General features: G+C 36.3%; 1 protein-coding gene across 2 annotated transcripts in view; it reads left to right on the top strand.

Moving 5' to 3' along the window:
- LOC136831407 (macoilin-like) overlaps nucleotides 1-10,113 on the top strand; it is a 130,535-nt gene extending 120,422 nt beyond the window's left edge. For both annotated transcript variants that reach the window (XM_067091794.1, XM_067091795.1), the window contains exons 11-13: nucleotides 5,923-6,560; nucleotides 6,719-6,861; nucleotides 7,072-10,113. In XM_067091794.1, coding sequence (XP_066947895.1) covers nucleotides 5,923-6,560; nucleotides 6,719-6,861; nucleotides 7,072-7,305 — 1,015 coding nt within the window. In that variant the 3' untranslated portion in view covers nucleotides 7,306-10,113. The remainder of the gene's footprint in view (nucleotides 1-5,922; nucleotides 6,561-6,718; nucleotides 6,862-7,071) is intronic.
- Nucleotides 10,114-21,754: the final 11,641 nt, after the last annotated feature.

Below are 21,754 nucleotides of genomic sequence, written 5' to 3'. Positions count from 1 at the left end.
TTAATGCAGATTTCCTCCCTGATCTTTTTGAAGTACAAGGTCCAGGTGGTGGAGAAACAGTAACGATGCTCTGAATTTATTCATTCACTCTGCAGTTTCCTTTAAAGTCCCTTCAGTATCTGTGATGGGACCTGCAGCCAATCCCTGGAGCAGAGTTTAGGTCTCTTCTATAGCCCGTTTGAGTGCAGATTATTATTATTATTATTATTATTATTATTATTATTATTATTATTATTATTATTATTTTATTTTTAAATTTTTTATTTATTTATTTATTTATTTATTTATTTTTTTTGCCTATTACAGTCATCCTATTTGACTGGGTGTTTTTTTATAGTGTGGGGTTCCAGGTTGCATTCTGCCTCGTTAGTTTTTCCAGATTCCTTTTCAGGGATCTTGGGATTGTGCCTAGTGTTCCTCTGATTATAGGTACAATTTCCACTGGCATATCCCATATCCTTCTTATTTCGATTTTCAGGTCTTAATACTTATCAATTTTTTCTCTTTATTTCTCATCTACTCTGGTGTCCCATGGTATTGCAACATCAATGAGTAATACTTTCTTATTGATTTTGTCAATCAGCAATATGTCTGGTCTTTTGGCACATATCACCCTACCTGTTCTGATACCACAGTCCCAGAGGATCTTTGCCTGATTATTTTCTATCACTCCCTCAGGTTGGTGTTTGCACCACATATTACTTCAAGCTAGCTGGTGTTTCCTGCACAGGCTCCAGTGGAGGGCTTTTGCTAGTGATGCCTCTTTTGTACTGGTTCTTTGCAAGCGGCGGACATTCGCTTGCTACGTGGTTTATGGTCTCATCTTTCATGTTGCCCTTCCTGCCTATGGGTGAGATGTTATTTCCATCTATGAACATATCTAGTTCATAGGGCCTAATCTTGTGCCACTGTTAGCATTCCTAGTGTTTCCTTCTTGAGTTCTCCCCTATGTAACCATTGCTATGTTTCATCACTAGCCAGTTCTGTAGTCTGTCTCATATACTGTCCGTGCATTAGTTTGTTGTGCCATTCCTTTGTTCTGTTTTTCATTCTCCTGTTTCTTTATATTTCTGGATCTTTGTCCATTTTTATCAGTCCTTCTTCCCATGCACTCCTTAGCCACTTGTCTTCACTGGTTTTCAGATATTGCCCCAGTGCTCTGCTCACAATGTTGACACAGTCCTTCCTCTTGTGTTATGTATAGTCTGCCTGTATTTGCTCTTGGGTGTAGTGCTTTGTGTGTTGTCATGTGTTTCCTAGTTTTCTGGTTTATGCTGCAGAGTTCAACATTCATCCACTCCACTACTCCTGTGCTGTATCTGATTACTGGCACTGCCCATGTGTTTATGGCTTTCGTCATGTTTCCGGCGTTGAGCTTTGACTAGAGTATCGCCTTAAGTCTCTGCTTATATACTTTCCTGATCGTGTCCTTCATCTCTTTTTGTTTTGTATCCTCTCCTTCTATTATTCCCAGGTATTTGTATCCTGTCTCATCTATGTGTTTGATGCTGTTCCTGTCTGGTAGCTGAATCAGTCCTTGTTACTTTGCCTTTTTTTATTTTGACCAAGGCACTTTTTTCTATTCCAAACATCATCCTGATGTCCCCAGATACAATCCTTACAGTCTGGATTAGGGTATCTGTTTCCTTGATGCCCTTGCCATACAGCTTGATGTCGTTCATGAACATCAGATGGTTAATTTTGTTGCCTCCTTTCTTGATTTGGTACTTCTAGTCTTATCTCAGAGCTTGTAAGTACTGTATTCCAGTTGCACATTGTATTTTTGAGGAAGCTGATGGTGTTTTCCTCTGCCCCATAAAATTTCAAACATTCTATCAGCCATGTGTGCAGTATCATGTTGAAGGCTTTCTTGTAGTCAATCCATGCCATGCTGAGGTTGGTTCTCTTTCTCTTACTAGTCTTCATTACCATATTGTCTATCAGGAGCTGGTCTTTTGTACCCTTACACTTCCTTCTGCAGCCTTTTTGTTGGTGGGGAATGGTGTTTGTATCCTCTAGGTAGTTGTATAGCCTTTCAATGATGATACCTGTTAGTATCTTCCACATTATTGTTAGGCAGGTGATAGGCCTGTAGTTACTTGTGCTGTGGCAGAGTGGTTTAGCTCCTGGATGGACTGGTTAAGCAACATTGGGGCTGGTCAATCTTTGGATGGGTGACTGCTCTCCTCAGCGTTGATTCCTTGGGAAAGGATCGTTACCACAATTTCCTCGTTCTTCTCAGCTGCATAGGAATGAGTACCGATGGGGTAGGGTCCAGCTATGGGTTAAATAGCAAAACTCAGCAATGATGGAAAGAAATGAAAGAATAAGCAACAACAACGTAAATGGAACCTCTGACAACAGGAACTTCATCCAGCAGCCAGGTATACAGCCCAATCGACAGGAAGGACGGTCAGGTACTTGGAGGTTGTCATCCAGCAACTGACCACCACAACGACAGTAACTAGCAACCAGAGATTGGAGCTACAGAAGCAAACCAGAAGAAATTATTATTATTATATTAAGATGATGAACCCTATTCAAGTGGAACAAGCCAATAGTTAAAAATATAAATAGATTTTTAAAATACAAGGTGGAATTTTTAGGATAGTAATGCAATGCATCTTCGCTTGAACTTTTGAGGTTCCAACTGCACAACATCCTAGTATGATACCCATTAAAAAAAAAAAAAAACTTAATTGTGTCTGTGTAGGGTGAAACGCTGCATGAAGGCTAGATCTAAACACGGGGAAATTATGTACACAAAAGTAGTCTACAGCACATGATGAGTGATGCAATACTCACTATTATAATTCATGGTAAGGGAAGACAACAATGTAAAAATGCACATTTACTGAATTCTTAGTAAAACAAATAAATATAATCATTATTGTAAAGAATGATAAGGAATTTACTGTATACAAATATACTCAGTGATAAAACCATGGTAGGCTGTAGGTAAAAGAAGTTAGGCTATGGGGTAACTTATATATACCTGTAGACTGAATTGCAAACCCATTTACATTAAAATTGACTTCTGACTTGCATGCAAGAAACTAACCCCGTGGTAACTTGACAAATACCTGTATTTATAAACAATTAATCACCATCTTGCACAATTCGAGACAACAAACTGTTTAAGTCAGGTTGGCTAACTTCGAACGAGAGAGAGAGAGAGAGAGAGAGAGAGAGAGAGAGAGAGAGAGAGAGAGAGAGAGAGAGAACAGTTGTCCTTACTTAAGAGAGTGAAATTTTTTATGAATTATTACGGACAGAGAGAGAGAATTACAAGAAAATTTTGACCACTGATTTGCAACACTCTCCTTCTTGTCATGTTAAATGACATGTCTGACAGCTTTTGCCTTCACCTCCTTCTTACAAAAGATGAGGGAAGAATTTGTTTGTTCAAAATAATACGAATTTTGTAATTAAAGTTTTATTATCATTATTATTATTATTATTATTGTTATTATTATTATTATTATTATTATTATTATTATTATTATTATTATTTGAAAATTAGTACTTATTATTAGGTAAAAAGTTTATCATACAAATAAACATACCTGTATACATGTATCATAAAAATTCATCTCTCTAAAAGAGAGAGAGAGAGAGAGAAATTACTTTTAATAATATTTAGTGTTATTTAATTTACACATAAAAGCTTGAAAACTTATAAGTTACATAAAAAATTAAACAAACACTTTTGCTGGGTTTCTCAGTGTTCGCAAATGTTCGCATGTCTGTGAAAAACTCGTGTATGACCATTAGTCAGGTTCCAATGAAAAATTCTTGTGTCTGTGAATTCTTGCAACTCGAATCGCACAAGTTCGAGGTATTACTGTATACAGTAGTTGGCACACTTCCTGTTTAAGGCCCTGTACTTCAGACATTTGACTGCTCCACAGATGTTTGCTCATGACCTCAGGGTCTGTCTGCTATGGTACCTTGATGATTAGCTGATCTAGATGTCTTGCAAGGTACAGTTGCATTGAGATTGGGACTGTATACTGTAATTTTGTCATGACCTGGGAGTTGTGATAAAATGAGGGAAATCTGACCCTCAAGCCCAAGGAATGGATAAAGTCTGTGGGCTTGCTGATCAACACAGAAGCAGTGAGTGTCTTCTTTGCAAATTGGCATGCCAGAAAGTTAAGGTAGGGATCAACACAGTTCCTCTCTTGACAGGAACAACAGATGTGATTTTGACAGATCCTTTTGGGTCAGCTGTCATCCTCAGAGAAGCTCCTCCCTTACGAGCAACTCCTCCTGTGATCACTTCCGTGATGTTTGGAGTAGCACTGGTCATTTGCTTTCAGTCCTATGACACCTCATGCCCCTCAGCCATAGCAGAGGATGGTCGTGTATTGTGGTTGAATGATATGTATCTCATGGAAGTTTTATCTGAGATTAGAAAAGATTTCTGTGTTGTCTTACATCCAGTACTATCAAGATGTTTAAATACAGTACCAGCAGTATCCAATCCATTCGCACACTGAGACACTGTCGGCCAAGGAAATTTGATGCAACACAGCTTGGCAGTTTATACCTTATACTTTACTTTGTAGCCTGTTCAAGTTTTTCAGTTCACTTGTACGTCAACAATAGAAAAGCTTATTCAGTAGTAAATTAGCTAAATTAAAAAAAAGTCTCAGAAAAGTAAACTGAAAACTACAATAACCAGTAAGCTGCATGAGCTGAAGTCACGGTACTTTAATGCATTGAAACAGTTGAATGCTAGTAGCGCACCAAAGAAAAGATAACCATTAACTTGTGAGTGTCGCCACCTAATTTTTATGTTTTTCAAAATTTTGCTAGTGAAAATTGGGGTGGATCTTCCTCTCTACAAGATATATTAAGAAGCAGGTAACAAGACTACAGTTTCCCTTTGGGCAAGTTATCTTAAGAGCATGTGGTGATGTAAAGAATTGCAAAACTGCACACTTTGAGGTGCTACATACAAAATTGGGCTCTTGACAAAATCTTAATTGGATTTTGGGGTTACCAAACAATTTTCACAATAGTTTACTATGGGAATGTGATGAACAAGTGATCATACTTTTATGAAGGTTATTTGCCACTGTTTTAAATAATGAGTAAATACTGTCATTGGTTATGTTTTTCACTCATAGGATTACCATGGCACTGATTATCCTTGTCAACCTCAGTGCTCAGGCCTTGTTCTCAGACATCATACATTCACCATCCCAGGATTAATCCTATGAAGTTTAATGTAATTTGAGGGCTTAGCATGTATGCTATATTAATTACAATCCTCTTATCAGGATTCCGGGCAATTGAATATGTCTACCCTTTTACTTTAAACCCATTGGTTCAGTTGCTTAATGAGTTTGTCTTTAGAGCCATTAGTTCAGTTCCTTAGCAAGTTTGTGTGAGTCATTGGTTCAGATGTTTCTTTCATTCCAAGGGGCTTTCAGATGGATCTTAAGAAGAATCAGCCAGTTCTGTTTTTTTTTTTTTATAATTCTTTTCTTGATGATAAAATTCTTTTTTAAGTCAGTGTTTTTATAAAAAAATATTTTTAAAATAAAAAGCTCCGAATACCCAACCCATTAAGTTTGTGGAGAACAGGAGGAGTAAAATGGTTAAATGCTGTTCAGTGACAAGTATGAGTATGTCAGGGTTGTCATCTTTGAGCCATATTTGTAATTACTTTGAATAGGAGCTGAAGTTGGATGGTAGAGGCTGCCAACTTCAAGCCATTTTTGTAATTACTGTACAGTACTTTGAATAGGAGCTGAAGTTGGATGGTAAAGGCTGCCAACATCAAGCCATTTTTATAATTACTGTACTTTGAATAGGAGCTGACTTGTGTAGGATAATGTTAACTCTCAAAATAAAACTAATAAGCTGTTGTTTTGCATGAACCATTTATATTTTTTTAAATTACATTTTCAGGTTGGAGGCTGACATAAAGAGATTGAAAGCAGATTTGCAAGCTTCAAGACAAACAGAGCAGGAGCTTCGCAACCAAATAAATACACTTATATCAAGTGACAAAATAACTCGTCAGGAGATGAACCAGCTTCAGCAAGACAATGATAATTTACAAAATAAACTTCATGGTCTTGTGACAGCTCGCCAAAGTGATAGGTCAACCATTAGCGGGCTAGAGAGGCGATTACAAGAAGAGCGGCGTGCACGCACAAATGCCGAAAATCAAGTGGCGCAGCTTGAGAGACGCCAGAAAAAAGCTGAGGAACAAGCACAAGCCCGAGCACATGCTCTGGCAAATGCAAAAAGTGAGTGTAACGAGTCTTGTCGCAGCCGTCGAAGTGAACTGGAAGCTGAGGTAAAACGATTAAGGCGAGATCACAGATTAGCTGAGGACAGAGTGCGTACAGTGGAACGTGAAAACTTAACTCTACGGCAGTACAAAGATACTCAGAATGATACAGAAGTTTTAATGTCTGCTCTGGCAGCAATGCAAGACAAAAATGCACATTTAGAGACTTCATTGTCAGCAGAGACCAGGGTCAAGTTAGATTTGTTTTCTGCCCTTGGAGAAGCAAAACGTCAGTTGGAAATTTCTCAAGGTATGGAGGACTTAGAAATATATATTCATCTGTCACCAAGTAACAATAGCTAGGATAATAGAATTCAATGCTTTTAGTTGATCCTAATGCTGTGAGTAAGAAATATATATCATTATTGAAACTTTATATTCATAAAGATTTAATTTTGATCTTTACAGGTCTTGTATCCACAAAGGATAAGGAAATTGAGGATTTGAAGGCCAAGATTGCTGAAGTGTTGGCTGTCTGTCCACCCACAAGCTTCCCAAACACATCATTGGACACCACACCTGTTCACTATACTTCCAAACTGCTACCACAGGTGGTGTCTCCAGTTAAACGCTCTTTGTCTTAGTAACATTATTTTGGAAATGTGTGATGAGTCTTCAAAGACTTTTGAATTAATTGAGGAATAGTTACAGTAACTAGAAAATATATACTGTCATATTTTATGTCAGCAACCACACACAGTAATTTGTAAACTTCTACTGCCCTTATAAGCTATGTTAATGACATGTCTGCATGATTGTAGGTTACATCATCGCCCATGGATCCCACAGCATCGTTGGTTATGGTTGATGGCCTGATGGAAACATCACTGGATCTCTGTGGACTGGGCTTCTCTCCCTCCAGCCACTCCCGTCCCCACACAACTTCTCCACCTGCGCCCATCTCTCCACCAGCCCCTAAGAACCCACAGCATTCAACACTGGACCCCAATGCCCGCGTCTACACCCCAAAAGGAACTGTTACTTCTGAAGCATAAGTAAAAATGGGAATAAATCATGTAGAGTTGGGGTAAGTGTATGAGGCAAAACTATGGTATTTTATTTGCGAAGATGGTATTCTAATTGTTAGAACAAATAGAATAAATTTTTTCAAGTTTAGGTTATCATGTTTTTGTCCTCTGCATTCTTATTTGCTTTGTCTAGCCTGTGTCGCCCAGTGAAACAGTAAATTTTTTGAAGCAACCCATACCCCAAATATTTTCATTTAATACGGTGGAATAGGACGAAATCAACCTACGTCTTTAAAAATAAGGTGGTCAGTGATCAGTCATAAGTATTTTCTTACAAATCTTTCACCCCTTTTCTTGTAATTTTCTGTTTGAACTGTTAAGTGTCAGAAATAACTTTTCAACAATTGATTGTTTAATACTGCATAAATATAAGCAATCATATTTAGAATTGGCATTGTTGCATAAGCGCTTCATGTTTCAATCTATACAGATTGTGAAAGTTGGCTCTTTTTACCATACTTTTAGTTTATTTTTATAAATTGGTTTCCAAGTACAGCACTGTGATTCCAGAGTTGATGATACTCTATAACAAAACATTTTCCTTGCTGGCTTCTTTGGTATCTAGTGTTAAATTTATGTTAAGAAAATAAAAGGATAAAACAAGAACACTAATTAATAAAATAAGAATTAGATATAATAGAACATTCAAGGTCAAAATAAAATGAGCAACTGTTTTGTAAGTTGATTGATTTGTTTTGGTGTCTATTTGTGTTAAACATCTAGATTTTCAAGCATATTTGAAGTAGCAATTGGCTCCAGGTTGTAACTTTCAGCTTCATTACTTGAATATAGAACTCTTTAATAACTGTCATAACCACACCTTTGAACATGGTTGACTTTGCTTATGTCACATTTCTCAATGTGATTATCTTGAAATCACATTTCTCAATGTGATTATCTTGAAATTAATCACCAGAAATTTTATTTTTGGTTTTTTTTTTTGTGCTCTTAATATCAGTATATATTCTGAAGCACATTATGTGTATGGAGTGATATGTTACTACCTCTCTCCACTCATTGGGTTTTTGTACCATAGAAGATAGTGGTGGCCTTTCTAGGCAGAGTTCTTGAGTACAGATCTCGTCTGCAGCTGATTAAAAGTTGATGCTAGTGTTTTGTTCAAATTGGGATTTGTTGCTTCAACTTTAATATGCAAGTATGTATGTCTGTATGCATTTATGTTTGTGTATATGTGGATTTTTTTATTATTTTTTTTATGTCTTGCTGGTTGTTCTATGGTTTGTTCTGTTACAAATAGTTTTCCTATGTTCATACATGATTCTAACTGTATTTGTTAATGGTAATTTTTCTTCCCTGTTCATTTCTTCAGTTCACTTGATTTTTTCAGCATTAAATATCCTTTATTATTTGTTATCATAGTATTTCAATTTGATATACACTTATCCACATGGTTACACTGGAGTTGTTTAACTAATGTTAGGACTCTCAGTGTGATGTACCTTCTGTCCCATATTGGTATGTGATATCAGAACTCTTGATATCTTGCTCTCATCCTCTGTCTTTTACTTCATCAGAGACAAACTTTTACTGTTTTTTAGCTCAAAGTATGGGCAAAGATAATTTTGGTTACCATGTTAATTATTTTTCATAAAACTTTGGATGTTAACACACAGCTGAATCAAATTTAGTAGATTCTGTGACTGGGATTTTCTATGGAAAAATTTACTTTTGGTTTGTATTCCATTTCATGTTATTTGTTTAGGAATGAAACCTTTTTTCAAAATAAATGTGATAAAATAGCAAGGCATTTTGAAGAATTATGTTGTGGTAAAAAGAGCCTTCCTTTGTACCTGAAATGTGAAACTATTTTGGATATGGCCTATAGTAATTATGTTAAGTAAGAAATTGTTCGCTTTCATTCTTATCAAAGAAGTGGACATCAGTTGATACGCTTATTGGAGCGATTTCTTATTAAACAACAGTTTATTGATAAGAGAGGAAGGATTTTCCCATTTGTTATAAGGGTGCATCAAGGACAGGCAGGCTATATCCAAACTGGTAAACATTTGTTACTGCTGCAGTAAGGTAGTTTTCTCCTATTTGCATATAGGGAGATGTTATGTTGAGGCAGTAAAGTGAGATATTGATAATCATAGTACAGTATGTATATAAAGGCAATTGGTTGATCTTGATTTACTTATGTTATGTAACAAAATTCACAGCAGAGCATCAGTTGTGAGATTTTCAAGGACATTTTGCTATAAGCGCACTTTAAAACAGTTCCCAGGGTCTCTCTCTCTCTCTCTCTCTCTCTCTCTCTCTCTCTCTCTCTCTCTCTCTCTCTCTCTCTCTCTCTTAACAGTTAAGAATTTTTACTGGTTTTATTTATCAATGAAGGCCTACTAATTTTCATTTTCAGGTTTGGAAGGCAGAACATGCATCTGCTTGTGCATTGTTTATAAAAAAGGCTCATCCTTCAAACAAACAAATTTTAATTTTGAACCATGTAAAGTCTTTACTCTGGTTAATTTTTTGTGTGAAATGTACCACAGACTGGAAGATTATTCATTACTTGTCATGTAGATAGTTATAGCTAATAATTTATTCATAATAATGGTTTCCCAGATGTTTTCATTTAGCTTTCTCTGTGGGGACAGTTATGTAGATAATTTAACTTTGAGTTAGAGTTGATGTTTTATAGGTATATGTTGCATTTTCAGGATTCTCTCTCTCTCTCTCTCTCTCTCTCTCTCTCTCTCTCTCTCTCTCTCTCTCTCTCTCTCTCTCTCTCTCTCTCTCTCTCTCTGACACACATTGCATGGAATTCGTTTCATAGGAAAGAAGCCATGTGGCTTTTACTGTAAATAGTCAACCTTTATTTATAATAGAGTAAGTGCCATAGTACAAATTGTTTTAGTTCCTCTCTAAATGAAATGATTGCTATCACAAAAGCAAATGAAATTTTTCAAAAAGGGGATTAACCCCTCAAGTACGTCTCCATCTGACGTTTTCCCCAAGAGAACATTTAGATTAAAATTTTTGTGGATTTTGCATAATCATATTTATGCAAAAAAATGGCCCGAGTGTTAATTTGATCTCTACCTACCATTTTACATGTAAAATTGATATTGTGCCACAACATTGTTTTCATTATCATTAGGTTTTATGGTGGTTTTCATCTGATGCTTGGAAATTTCAAATCTTATTTTATAAATAGTCTTGGTATCTTCATGTACTTAATATAGTTTTATTTCACATTGTGTATGCTCATATAAATTACAGGTTAAGATGTGCTTCTTGGGAAGTGTTCTGAGGTGTTCTTGTTTCTTCATAGTCAGCTGTTTGTAACTTTCCTAATTACTGCTTTTTTGTGAAGAGTATACATATCTATTAATGGCAATGATTAGGTTTTCCTGATGTTTGCATAGAAGCTGTTCATTCACATCAAATATGCCTTGTAAACCTTCTATAAGAACTCCCACTGGATCCGTCATCTTGTAAAGCTGATGGTGACTATGAAAAAATGTTATTCCTAAATTTGAATTACATAACAGGCAGTGAGATATCAGTCAGGTAATATCTTAATGAATGTTTATTTCTTCAAACTTTAATATCCATTAGCCAAAACTCCTTGGCTTGTCCTCGTGAGAATTAATGAAAGCTTATTCGTGCATAAGATCTGTAACTACCCGGTGGTATAGATTCTTTTGCTGTTTGCAACAAAGGGAAAGCATACAAATTGTTTTAAGGAATGCAGGATAAGCTATTCTGTCAACATTATAGACTTTGTTTTCAGAATGAAAGTAAAAATTCATAAGTTGAATCATGAGAGAAATGTTGAAAACAATGCTAGCTGTGCAGGAATTTGAGAGATTTGAGTAACTTAAGTATTAGAAGTAAATTTTTGTTTTGGAATACTAACTCATAAATACTTAGTGCTTGAGCTACAGTTTTGGATTAGGTGTTTAGTGGTCTCTTATCCGTTTTGGAAATCCATCTCGCCATTTCTTGTATTAGTGAAGGGTCAGTGAAGGCTATATGATTAGCATAAGCTCAGAGCAGTTTAGTATTTGAATACAGTTGTGTTTAAAGCTATCAATATATTTGTTTTGCTTTAACCTTTTTGATTGCTGTGTTGTATTTTTGATAAAGTAAAAAAAAAGTTTTGTCTGCTATTTGAGAGTGAGTAGTGGTACAGTATACTACAACCTTTATTCTGTGATTATTGGGATATATAGTTGTATATTAAACATTGATTAGGGATCAACATTCTCAAAACCTTCCTATGAAGTAGATGTAATTGATAAGGCACTTACAACATAAACTTATCAGGCAAAGCCACAAGGTAATTTTTTTAGTAGTATATGTGAGATACATCATTATGGGTGTCATCTGGAAAATTTGGGTTTACAAATTGATTTGAATAAGTCCCAATAATTTTGGTAGCCAAAATGTGATTTGTTGTTTACTGTGTACAGGGTACACAGACATGATTACATGAATACACTTGCAAGGTTATTTGCATTCACTTGGTATTGTATTTATGTAGTATGCACATATACATTTATTAATTACTTTTTTCAAGATATTTCATATATTTGAAATATGTATAAACCTCACATTGATGCTCTGTTTGAAAATAATTGATTCAAGTGAGTTTTGTTTATTCCCTTTGGTGTCATATTTACATTTTAATGTAACAGGTTTTCAGTATACTAGGTACATATTTAATATGTTAGTCTCCTGAGTTTTTAGGGACATTGTTTACCGGTTTTGGGTAAGGGCTAAGATGGAGAAAGACGCAATATCATGAAGGCAATTTTCTGTAGCCTAAATAAACCATTTCATTCTTCTTTCCTACATTCTATGGGCGCATAATACTCGAATGTTTCTTAGTGGTGTAATCCTGTCAAACTGCTCAGTGGGGGATTTCAGTGGGTTAAAATTACCCTCAGATATGTGTGGCTAAAGTAGGACTGTGACCAGAATTTTCCCTCACCTCTTGTGCACAATTTAAGAAAATTAAGTTTAGAATGGCATTTGTTAGAGTGACTTTTCATTCTGGTCAGGTGATGTTGTAAGGTAGATGGTCCCAAGTGGACACTTGGGAGCTGTGGACAAGTGTGTTTGCTGTATAACTTGATGTCTTTATTACTATTAATTACCAGATTAGTAGTTCAAAACTGATTGGTGTATGTGTGTAAAATAGCTTTATGTTTGAAGAGCAGGTTTTCCTATGTTTCACCTTACTTGTCTCTTTTGTTTTTGATGTTTATTTTTTTTAAGTCAAGATGCAGTGACGGCTAAAATGTTATTTTTGAATCAAATGCGTCTTCATGGGAAATCACGTTTCATAGAAATCAATATTTTTGTATCTAATTCCATGAAGCCCTGCTGTACTAATAAGATATTTAGGGTTCAATATTTATATTTATTTGTACTTCTAAGATTTATTTGGAGGATTTTCTTCAATGAGATGAAATGTTTATTTTGTATGGAAGAAAAGGATTATCTCTTGCATAATATTTCCCCAATATTTGATTTGTCCTTCTCTTGCTTTCCTGTAATTTCTTGGAACCAAAGGCACAAATGTTTTATCTTTGTGATATTGACCATGTTGTGATATTTTCAAGTTGTGTTACAAACTCACTCCAGAAGGGTAAATCTGTATTTTGTTTTGTGACATTCATATTTGGTGTAGATGAGCTTCACCCTCTGTCAGTTGGGGAAGAGAGATAAACAAGGGACCCTCACTGAGCCTAGAATAAAGTACTGTAGTGTAAACAAGTGAAAGAGATGGGGAGCACACTTGTCTGTTTAGGGAGATGGCAACCATTGTATACTGGCTGTAATGTAGAGACTTCACTTTGCATAGACTACCTAGGCACTCATGATCATTTAGATAACTGCATTAGCCTGATGTCAAGGATTGTTTCTGATTTGTTCTTTGCTATTTCTCATTTTTAAAAATTGTTTCACTAAATTGTATACAAGTAATGGTAGGTGTATTGTTTTTAAGTTAGTAGCATTGCCATTGTCTGACTTTGTTTCTTTCTTCAGATAGGTTTCAATTTTTTTGTTGATGGTTTTTGTTTGTATTTGTTTGAGTACTATTCTTACTGTTATGATGATTGTTTTAACTTTGTGATCAAGAGCTAAACATGCCAGATGATTACAGTACAGTATTGCATATTCACTTTAGCAAACCAGACCTTTTATCCACAAAAGTGTTCTCCATTTCAGTGTGATGATTTTGTGCTGATACTTGAAAGAGCTGAACTGGAGACCAGTCTCAATACATCAGTAAATGTGCTTCCCTCTCTTTTCTTGTGCATTGAGTGTCACATTGTTTTGCCTCTGTTTCTGCTTTACTAGTATTGAAATAGTTTAAAACCATTTGATCTTGAATTGTGTCATTACAAAAGTCAACATATGACTGGTACTGATAAATGTGTTGCCAGTTGCAGTACCTGGTAGCTGAGTGTAACATCTAGCAAAGAAAATCCTAACCTTCTTTGAGAAGGGGGCAGGGCCGGGGAGGAGGAGGAGGAGGAGGAGGAGGTACCGGTGATGGTGAGGTGGTGGTGGTGTGTTGGTGGCGGTGGCTAATGTTCCGAGATGGTAATGTGATGTGTAGTTTTGTCCTTCTGTGTCGCAAGTTATCTGACAACTTTTCCTCCTCCTCTGTTTATTTATAGAAGAATGTATTATTATAGTACTTACAAATCCTAGTGAAGTGTGGTACAGTACTTAAAGATCATTTATGGTTAATTGATAGCTTCCAGGCACTGCATCTTGCACCATTGATGTAAGTGAATGTTGTGTTTCATTTTGCCGTACGTGTTGTGAACCAAGATAGTGGGTTCAGCCCAAGCCGCCAAGACCAGTAGAGCGGCTTAGAGCCATCATCAGTCCAGCTGCCCTTTGGGGAAAATGTTTTGGTCCACTTTTTCAGGTTGCAAGTAAAACTGCTCACGTAGCTCAAGTCAGCTACCCCAACCATTGAGCTGTCAGCCTGTTTTTTCAAGGTAGTAGTGTGATCCAGAGGACAGCTGTGGCATGGGACAGTCAGTCTGTGCTGATATTCAGTTGATTTGTGAAAAGTACATTTTGTCTGAAAGAAAAAAAAAAAAAAAAAAGATTACAGTTCAATTTGGATGTGTCAGATAACCCAGATATTAGAAGAGGAAGCTCTCAGTGGTCTAACTTCAGTGTTTGAGAAAAACAAAAAGATTTTACACAACTTTTTTAAGTGCAAAACCATGCAAAAAGAGACTTAAGTTTTGTTCCTGATGCAAATTCAAATTTAGTAAAGCTGAAACATCTGTAATAAGAGAAGGCCACCTTTTGAAGGGGTGACCACTCTGAGCTGGACTCCTCAGTGCCGCAGCCACTTTGATAGCTTCACTGGTCAAGTGAGGTGGGTGTGAGTGGTGGAGGATTTGCGGATCAATGCTCGGTCACAATGGACCTTTGGAGAGGTCCAGGAGCTCTCTAGAAATTCATGTTCAGTCCTAATAAACAGATGGACCCTGCAGGGCCATTATTCCGCTTAGAAGTGCATTTCATTTTCACCCAAGTAATTTTTAAGGAGATTCTAGATATGCTATTTATTTCTCCCACAGAAGGGCTCCAGTCTGTTGTTTTGCTATGGAATTCATTTAATACCCATAATGTTGGTGTTGTTTCAAAGGTGGTACAGTTTAGTAAATGGGTTGTAAACATGAAAAAAAAATGGTATACTGATATGGAAGAGATTTAAAAATTCTTTTAGCTAAGCATAAGATGGTGATATGTTTCCCAAATTATGCTTTTCATTTCCTATGGTTAAAATACTGTCAATTAGCATCCTTTTATTTTCTTCTAGCCTTGAACATCTTTCAGGTTTGTACTTTTGCCTGGATTTGTTAAAGAATTTTGTTTCTGAATTGTATTAATTTGAATGCAGATAACTTGTGGAATAGTTTAAGCACTTTCAAACTTTTAATCCATTTTGGGGGATGAGGGGATCAGGGCTACAGTTTGAGGCTTTTAAATATTTTTTATTGGTTAAAAATATATATACTGTATACATATTTTTTTTTCATTACTGTAACTAAGGACTTTGGGGAAACAGAGAAAGAAAACAGGTTACTGGGCCAGTGGGAGCTGCTTTCTGGAGATGACTGAAAATCTGAGGAAGAGGTGAAAAAGTTTTAAATTAGGGAGAGTGAAATGAAAAGGAGAGGTCTGAAAATTAACATAGGCAAATAGGCAAACCAGTAGAAATGGGAGTAACAGAACAAAGACCTGTAGGAGTAGCCAGGAAGTCATGGAAAAAAAGGCCGTAGATATGAACATAGACCAGATGAGATTTTGGGCAGAAAGAGCACGTGACTGAAGAGAGGGAAGAGAAGTCACTTAACATCTAACCCTATAAAATTGACAAAAACAATAATGGTGGGAGGGGAGAGAGTAGGGCTAAATCCACAAGGAACAATGTAGGAGGTTACCACTTGAAATGTTCTGTGACACTGTCGGTGGTATCAATGGTTTTAAAGGTTCTTTCACTGGTCCCTTCAATGTTTTGTGATATTGTCAATGTACTAAAGGTTTTTTCACTGGTCTCTTCTTCATTAGCTTCAGTGCATTTTGCTTTTTACTTTTCATCTGTTCCTTTTGGGGTCTTTATGCATAGCTGCCCAAATTTTTAAACTTTACCTTGCTCCAGTTTCAAATATAAATTCAGACTACTGAAACAGTGAAACAGAAAATGGTATCAGGAAAAAATATCCCAAGTCCTAATGGTAGAGGAAAAGTAAGTCTACAGGAAGGTCAATCCCATGTTTTGTTTTTATTTTTGAAATATGTTTCAAGCAATGTGCTAAGTTCAGTAATGGAGATATAAGGAGGAGAATGGCAACTGGGAAATAATACTTCACAAAGTTATGACCAAAGTTATGGAGAAAAAACAGTACTTCTTCCAGTCCCCAATGCACGTACTGCTTGGCTTTGAGCAAATAATCCATGATACAAAAAATAACTGCTATTCAGTATTACCAAAATGATTTGCAGAATTAGTAGCCAAAATTCAATTAGATGTTTAATAAGTTTACAAAAGGAGAATTTGAACCTGCTGTATCTTACTTTCCACCCTATCCTAACAACTGACTTAAGGTGCAACTGCGAGTTTTCCTTGTTACACCTTTCAAACCTTTCTACTGCCCATTTCATAAGCCTTTGGCCTAAATTTGTATTATATTCTCCAATTCCATGATTATTTCAATACTTCAACCTGGTAGAGTCAAGTGAAGCTTACAGTTACAGAACTATGTCATTAGTTAGTGGATCATGGAAGGTAATGGAAAAAAATGGTAAAGGCTGGACTTGCTTGTTGTAGCAAAGGAATTGTCCCTGTAGGGAGTTAGTGCCATCAGTGCACCTCACGGGGTGCACTGTAGGCATTACTAAAAGTTCTTTGCAGTGTCCCTTCTGCCCCTAGCTGCAACCCCTTTCATTCCTTTGGCTGTACCTCCAGTCATATATCTTTCTTCCATTTTGCTGTTCACTCTCTGCTAACAATTGTTTCATAGTGCAACTGCAAGGTTTTCCTCCTGTTACACCTTTCAGACCTACCTACTCCCAATTTCCCTTCCAATGCTGAATGATCTCAGGTTCCAGCGCTTGGCCTTTGGCCTAAACTCTATTCCAAAGGAAGTAGTGTCTTCATTCCAACTCAGATTGTGTCTCAACTAATGTGTCCACTGCAGATTTATTGAACTACCTGTTGGACTGTATTAATAAAAAATCCCAAAGTGAAGTACTGTAATATATCAGGCTTTGGACTGATAACACTTGCTTGACTAAGGGTATTTAATGAATATCTATAGGACCCAATCCCAGACTGCAGAAAAACACAAATCATGTTTATAAAGCATATTTTATGTGACTGTCCAGTTTGCAACCAGCAACGAACATTAATTTGCTGCCGCTGTTTATAAAATAAGAAATTCAGAAGGCCTTTTCCTGTAATTTCTCTCTCTCTAGGCTGATTTCCCTTTGTGGCCCTCTTTGGTTTATAGGCTGTTGACTTAGTCCAGAAGTTGTTTTCAGCTGAAGATTTAAAGAAAGACATGAAGAAATTGAATGAAAGATTAGAAGCCGCCATAAGTGCTTAAGCTAAACTTGTAAAATTCCTTGGCATTTTTTTTTATACACATCTTAGTTTAGATAGCCTTTGTCCTGTTTATTTCATAAGGTAACAGTTCTACCTGATAGAATTTATGGAAGCCAGATTTATGGATCTGTTCCAAAGTCAGCCTTACAAACTTCAAATTCAATTCGCAATAAGGAACTGTGAATATACTGTATACTGAAGCTTTCAAGTCCTATCAAAGCAAATTCATATAGAATTCAAGAGGTGGGCAGCTTTCCTCTAACACCGTGATTTTATAGCTATTTGGAACTATAAAGATGCGAGCGAGTGATTCGCCTACCAGAAAAACAAGTAAGTAAATGCCTTGAAGTTTCTTCGGCACAATCAAGTTTTCTGTACAGTGTATAATGCTGTATGAAACTCTCAGCCATGACTCCTGAAACTCTGAGCTGCAGCCCATGAAACTTTCAGTCACAGCCAGGTGGTGGCCTTTGTTGTTGGCACCTATATTGGTGCCAGACTGATGATCATGGCTAATTTTAACCTTAAATAAAATAAAAACTACTGAGGCAATAGGGCTGCAATTTCCTATGTTTGATGATTGGAGGGTAGATGATCAACGTACCAATTTGCAGCCCTCTAGCCTCGGTAGATCTGAGGGCAGACAGAAAAGAGCAGATTTACAGACAAATAGCCATCTCAATGGTTTTCTTTTACAAAAACTAAAAAAATAATTTATCGCCCATTTCCATTAGAGCCAGTGGACTCACTGGGACTTTAAACCTAAATACAACAACCTTTTAGCAGCAGAACTCCCTCCTTCTTGGGAGATGTGTTCTGTTTGAATATGCGTCCAGGTATATTTCCTATGAAAAAAAATTACACTTACTTGAGAGAAAGTCTGAAGAGCATACACTGAAACGTATCCAACAGAAAGGTCTACACTTTATGTACAATATTTGCTGACAGGTACAAATCTGCTACTGGTGTGCAATTTGCTATCATGATTTTAGAGAGCAAAACTCGATGTTCTTTACCTAATGTAGCCTCAGTTGTAACAGCAAAGTTGCCTGCATTTTAGTTGTCTTAGCTGCTCTGAAGATTATTAAGAAAAAGGCCTTTGCAAAAGCTTGTGATATTCAGTAATTCTAGAAGAGAGTTAGAAGCACTTAGAAAGTGCTGTCCTTAATATTCCCAAAATATTCTGGCAGCCTCATCCATAATTTTTAAATAGACCTTTGTTTATGAGAGGGTCTCCTTCCTAAATGACTGTAAAATATTCCCTAGTCCAAGAGATCGAATACGCCCATATATTGCATGAAGTTTATTTAAATGCTGAATTAGATGGACCTCTGCTCATGCAGGAAATGGAGATGCTGATAAAGCTGCAAATTTTGCAACAATCGAGGCTAGACCAGTCCTAAAAATTCTTGTAAACAATTATATTATGACATCACTGAAGTCCATTCAAGTACAAATGACAGAATCTGTGAAATAATAAAACCGGCAATGATAAGTTAAAGCTTGCTTTGATTGAACCCGCATTAGGTTCTGTATATCAGCGATACAAGAAGAAAGAAAAGTGAAAACTGGGCATCACTGATACAAAAAGAAATAAAAGTGAAAGGTGGCCATCAAAGAAAGAAAAAAAGTAGCGTATTCAGTGTGAGAATTTGGCACCCCAGTCAAGACTAGATTACTCTATGGCCTCCCCTCATGACCCAGTTCCAGTCTGTAGAGAATGCGACACATCTCTAGCAATAAACATATTTTCTGACTTTGCCGAAATTCCGTTCAGCAGAGAGTAAGTGTTAGGCAAAAATCCCATAAAGAAATTTTGTCACATTCTTGACATTATCGACATTTACAAATATAGTTTTGTAAAGCTTTTATTTTTCCTCAGCCAAGATAAATAGGGATTATGGAATGAGCCGTTCTCTGAGAGTTAGAAACGCCTCAAAAACTCGCAAGAAACAATGGTCCTGACTAGGGATTAAGCTGAAAAGCAGAAGACAGTGCTGTAATTTACTGCATAAGATTAATTAACCTTATTTATTTTATAAGAAAGAAACATTTAGACAAGCGCTGCGAGAGTTATAACCAGTGAATTCTTTTTGCCTATACCTTTTATAGAAAATTTTCAATTAACAATAAGAATTTTTTGTTAATACCCCACCAATGGCCCAACCCTTTGGTGGAGTGGGGCCTATAGTGCAAGGAAGTACTGCGTGATAGTAGTGGGGTAGTTTTTCTATCCCAGCAGGTGTACCTTCATTCTTGGACTGATATCTCATTGACGACCACCACAAAGAAACTGGTCAGGTTTTTCTGCCCACTAAATTGAATGGAGGTTGGAGTTTACCTTTAGAACTGAAGCTTCCGAAATCGCCAAGCAAGGGAAAACTTAATATGTCAAACCTTGCCCTCAGCAGGAGACGGCAACTATAGTATTTTCTTTGATATTTCTGAGCTAAATATCAGACATATATGAAAGAATGCTGAACTGATTCTAAGAGACAACGATTTCTAAACGTAATTTTACGCAAGCAAGGTGAAACCTTTTGAACAGAACTTGCTCGGCATTTACCTGCCTGAATTCGACTTTATATACATAGAAAAGCCTTCTGAATGATCATTAATCCATTGTACCCCAAAACCTCCAATTTGACCGTGTCTTCCGGCGTGGAGATGGAAAGGCAACGGCGGAGTAATATATCTCGAAGTAGACAACCTGGGTAATGTTTATAAGAATTGTCCTGTGACAATATATTTCATTTTTATTTTTATACTCTCAATTAGCAGCCAAAAACACTACATTACACCAGGCAGAGTTGTAAACTTGTGACAAGAAAGCGTTTAACCCCTTAGTTCCCTTTGGAGGATTAGAGACTGTCCTCGACGAAGTAGCTAATCTTTCCTGTGTTAGAAAATTATTTTTAATAAGGATGAACAGGCAATAGCAAAAAAATAAATAAAAATTAGAATCTATTTCCTCCTAGACCCTGTGAATAAAAAAAAATGTAACGGCCATTTTAATAGTCTATTTCGAGCAGATAACCGGTTGAAATTCTTTTCCCAAGCTTAAAGACTTCCCCAGCTTTGGGGAACAAATTACTTGGTGAATTTCCGACATAAGAGGTGTTCAAAAACTTCAGACAAATGGCTGCAGCAACCATCACTACCACACCAGACCGAGAGCCCCTAGTCATTTTGACCTCTCGACCTCATAATGACCCAAAGAAAAAGAGCAGCAATGCCCTAGTTGGCTCAGTACTCGCAGAACACCATATCACCATCATGCCGTGATGGGGCTTTCTAAACCACTGTCACGTGACTCACGTCACGTCAGTTGTAAAGACTGGTACTATTGGAAATGGAAGGTACTGGTAAAGGCGACTAATTTAACACACACACACACACATATATATATATATATATATATATATATATATATATATATATATATATATATATATATATATATATATATATATATATATATATATATGAAGCTGTGCGTTGGCGGCATTGGCCTCCTTGGAATGGGTACTTAAAGCCAGGAAGTCTAGTTTTTTATGTAAAATGTTTATTGGTAATAACGCTTATATAATCTTAGAATTTTGTCATAGAATTTTAAAACAACTTGGTGTGCATGAAAAAAATGGAAACTCAAATTTTATACGGAAGGGTTGAATTAATGTATATTTAATCGTACAGAACGTACCATTACACAGTAGCAGAAAACCAAATTTCCACCAATCAGGATGCTAGTTCATGTGCCTAATTAAAATTTGTTACAGTGAAAGCAGCTGCTGTAACCGCTAACACCAGTACAGGCATTTTGAAATTTGAAATTATTTCACTAGAAGTGTGAATATAGGTGAACCTTTTCATTTAATTTCACCGATAAAAAGAATGCAGGTTGGCTTGGTGTTCATGTGGAGATAAATTTATTTTGCAATTACGTTTATTAACGATTTCATCTTTACCTTTCAAAATCTCAATCGTCGTAGATTTTTAAATATAATAATTAAAAGGCAGGATAAAAGCAGGCTCGAACATGTGGTGTTAAGACTGGGAATGATATCATCCCTTGAAATACCACCGGAGAGATGTTTGCCGCGGCCGCCAAGCTAAAGTCACGTGACCACAGGGCTTGGCGGTTCCAGTAATGAAATTTAATGTACAATTCAAAGTACTTATCATTTTTGGAAGAACACACTTTTGTACTATAAAGTAAAATACAAATATTTAGTCTAAAGAGATGTTGAATGTTGATAGATATTATGAGAAAAAATTCAAAATATATATATTTTACAA

Source organism: Macrobrachium rosenbergii, chromosome 48, assembly GCF_040412425.1.
Source record: "Macrobrachium rosenbergii isolate ZJJX-2024 chromosome 48, ASM4041242v1, whole genome shotgun sequence".
Classification (NCBI taxonomy): domain Eukaryota; kingdom Metazoa; phylum Arthropoda; class Malacostraca; order Decapoda; family Palaemonidae; genus Macrobrachium; species Macrobrachium rosenbergii.
The sequence above is the reverse complement of the archived record's forward strand: the minus strand, read 5'-3'. Positions and strand labels throughout refer to the sequence as shown.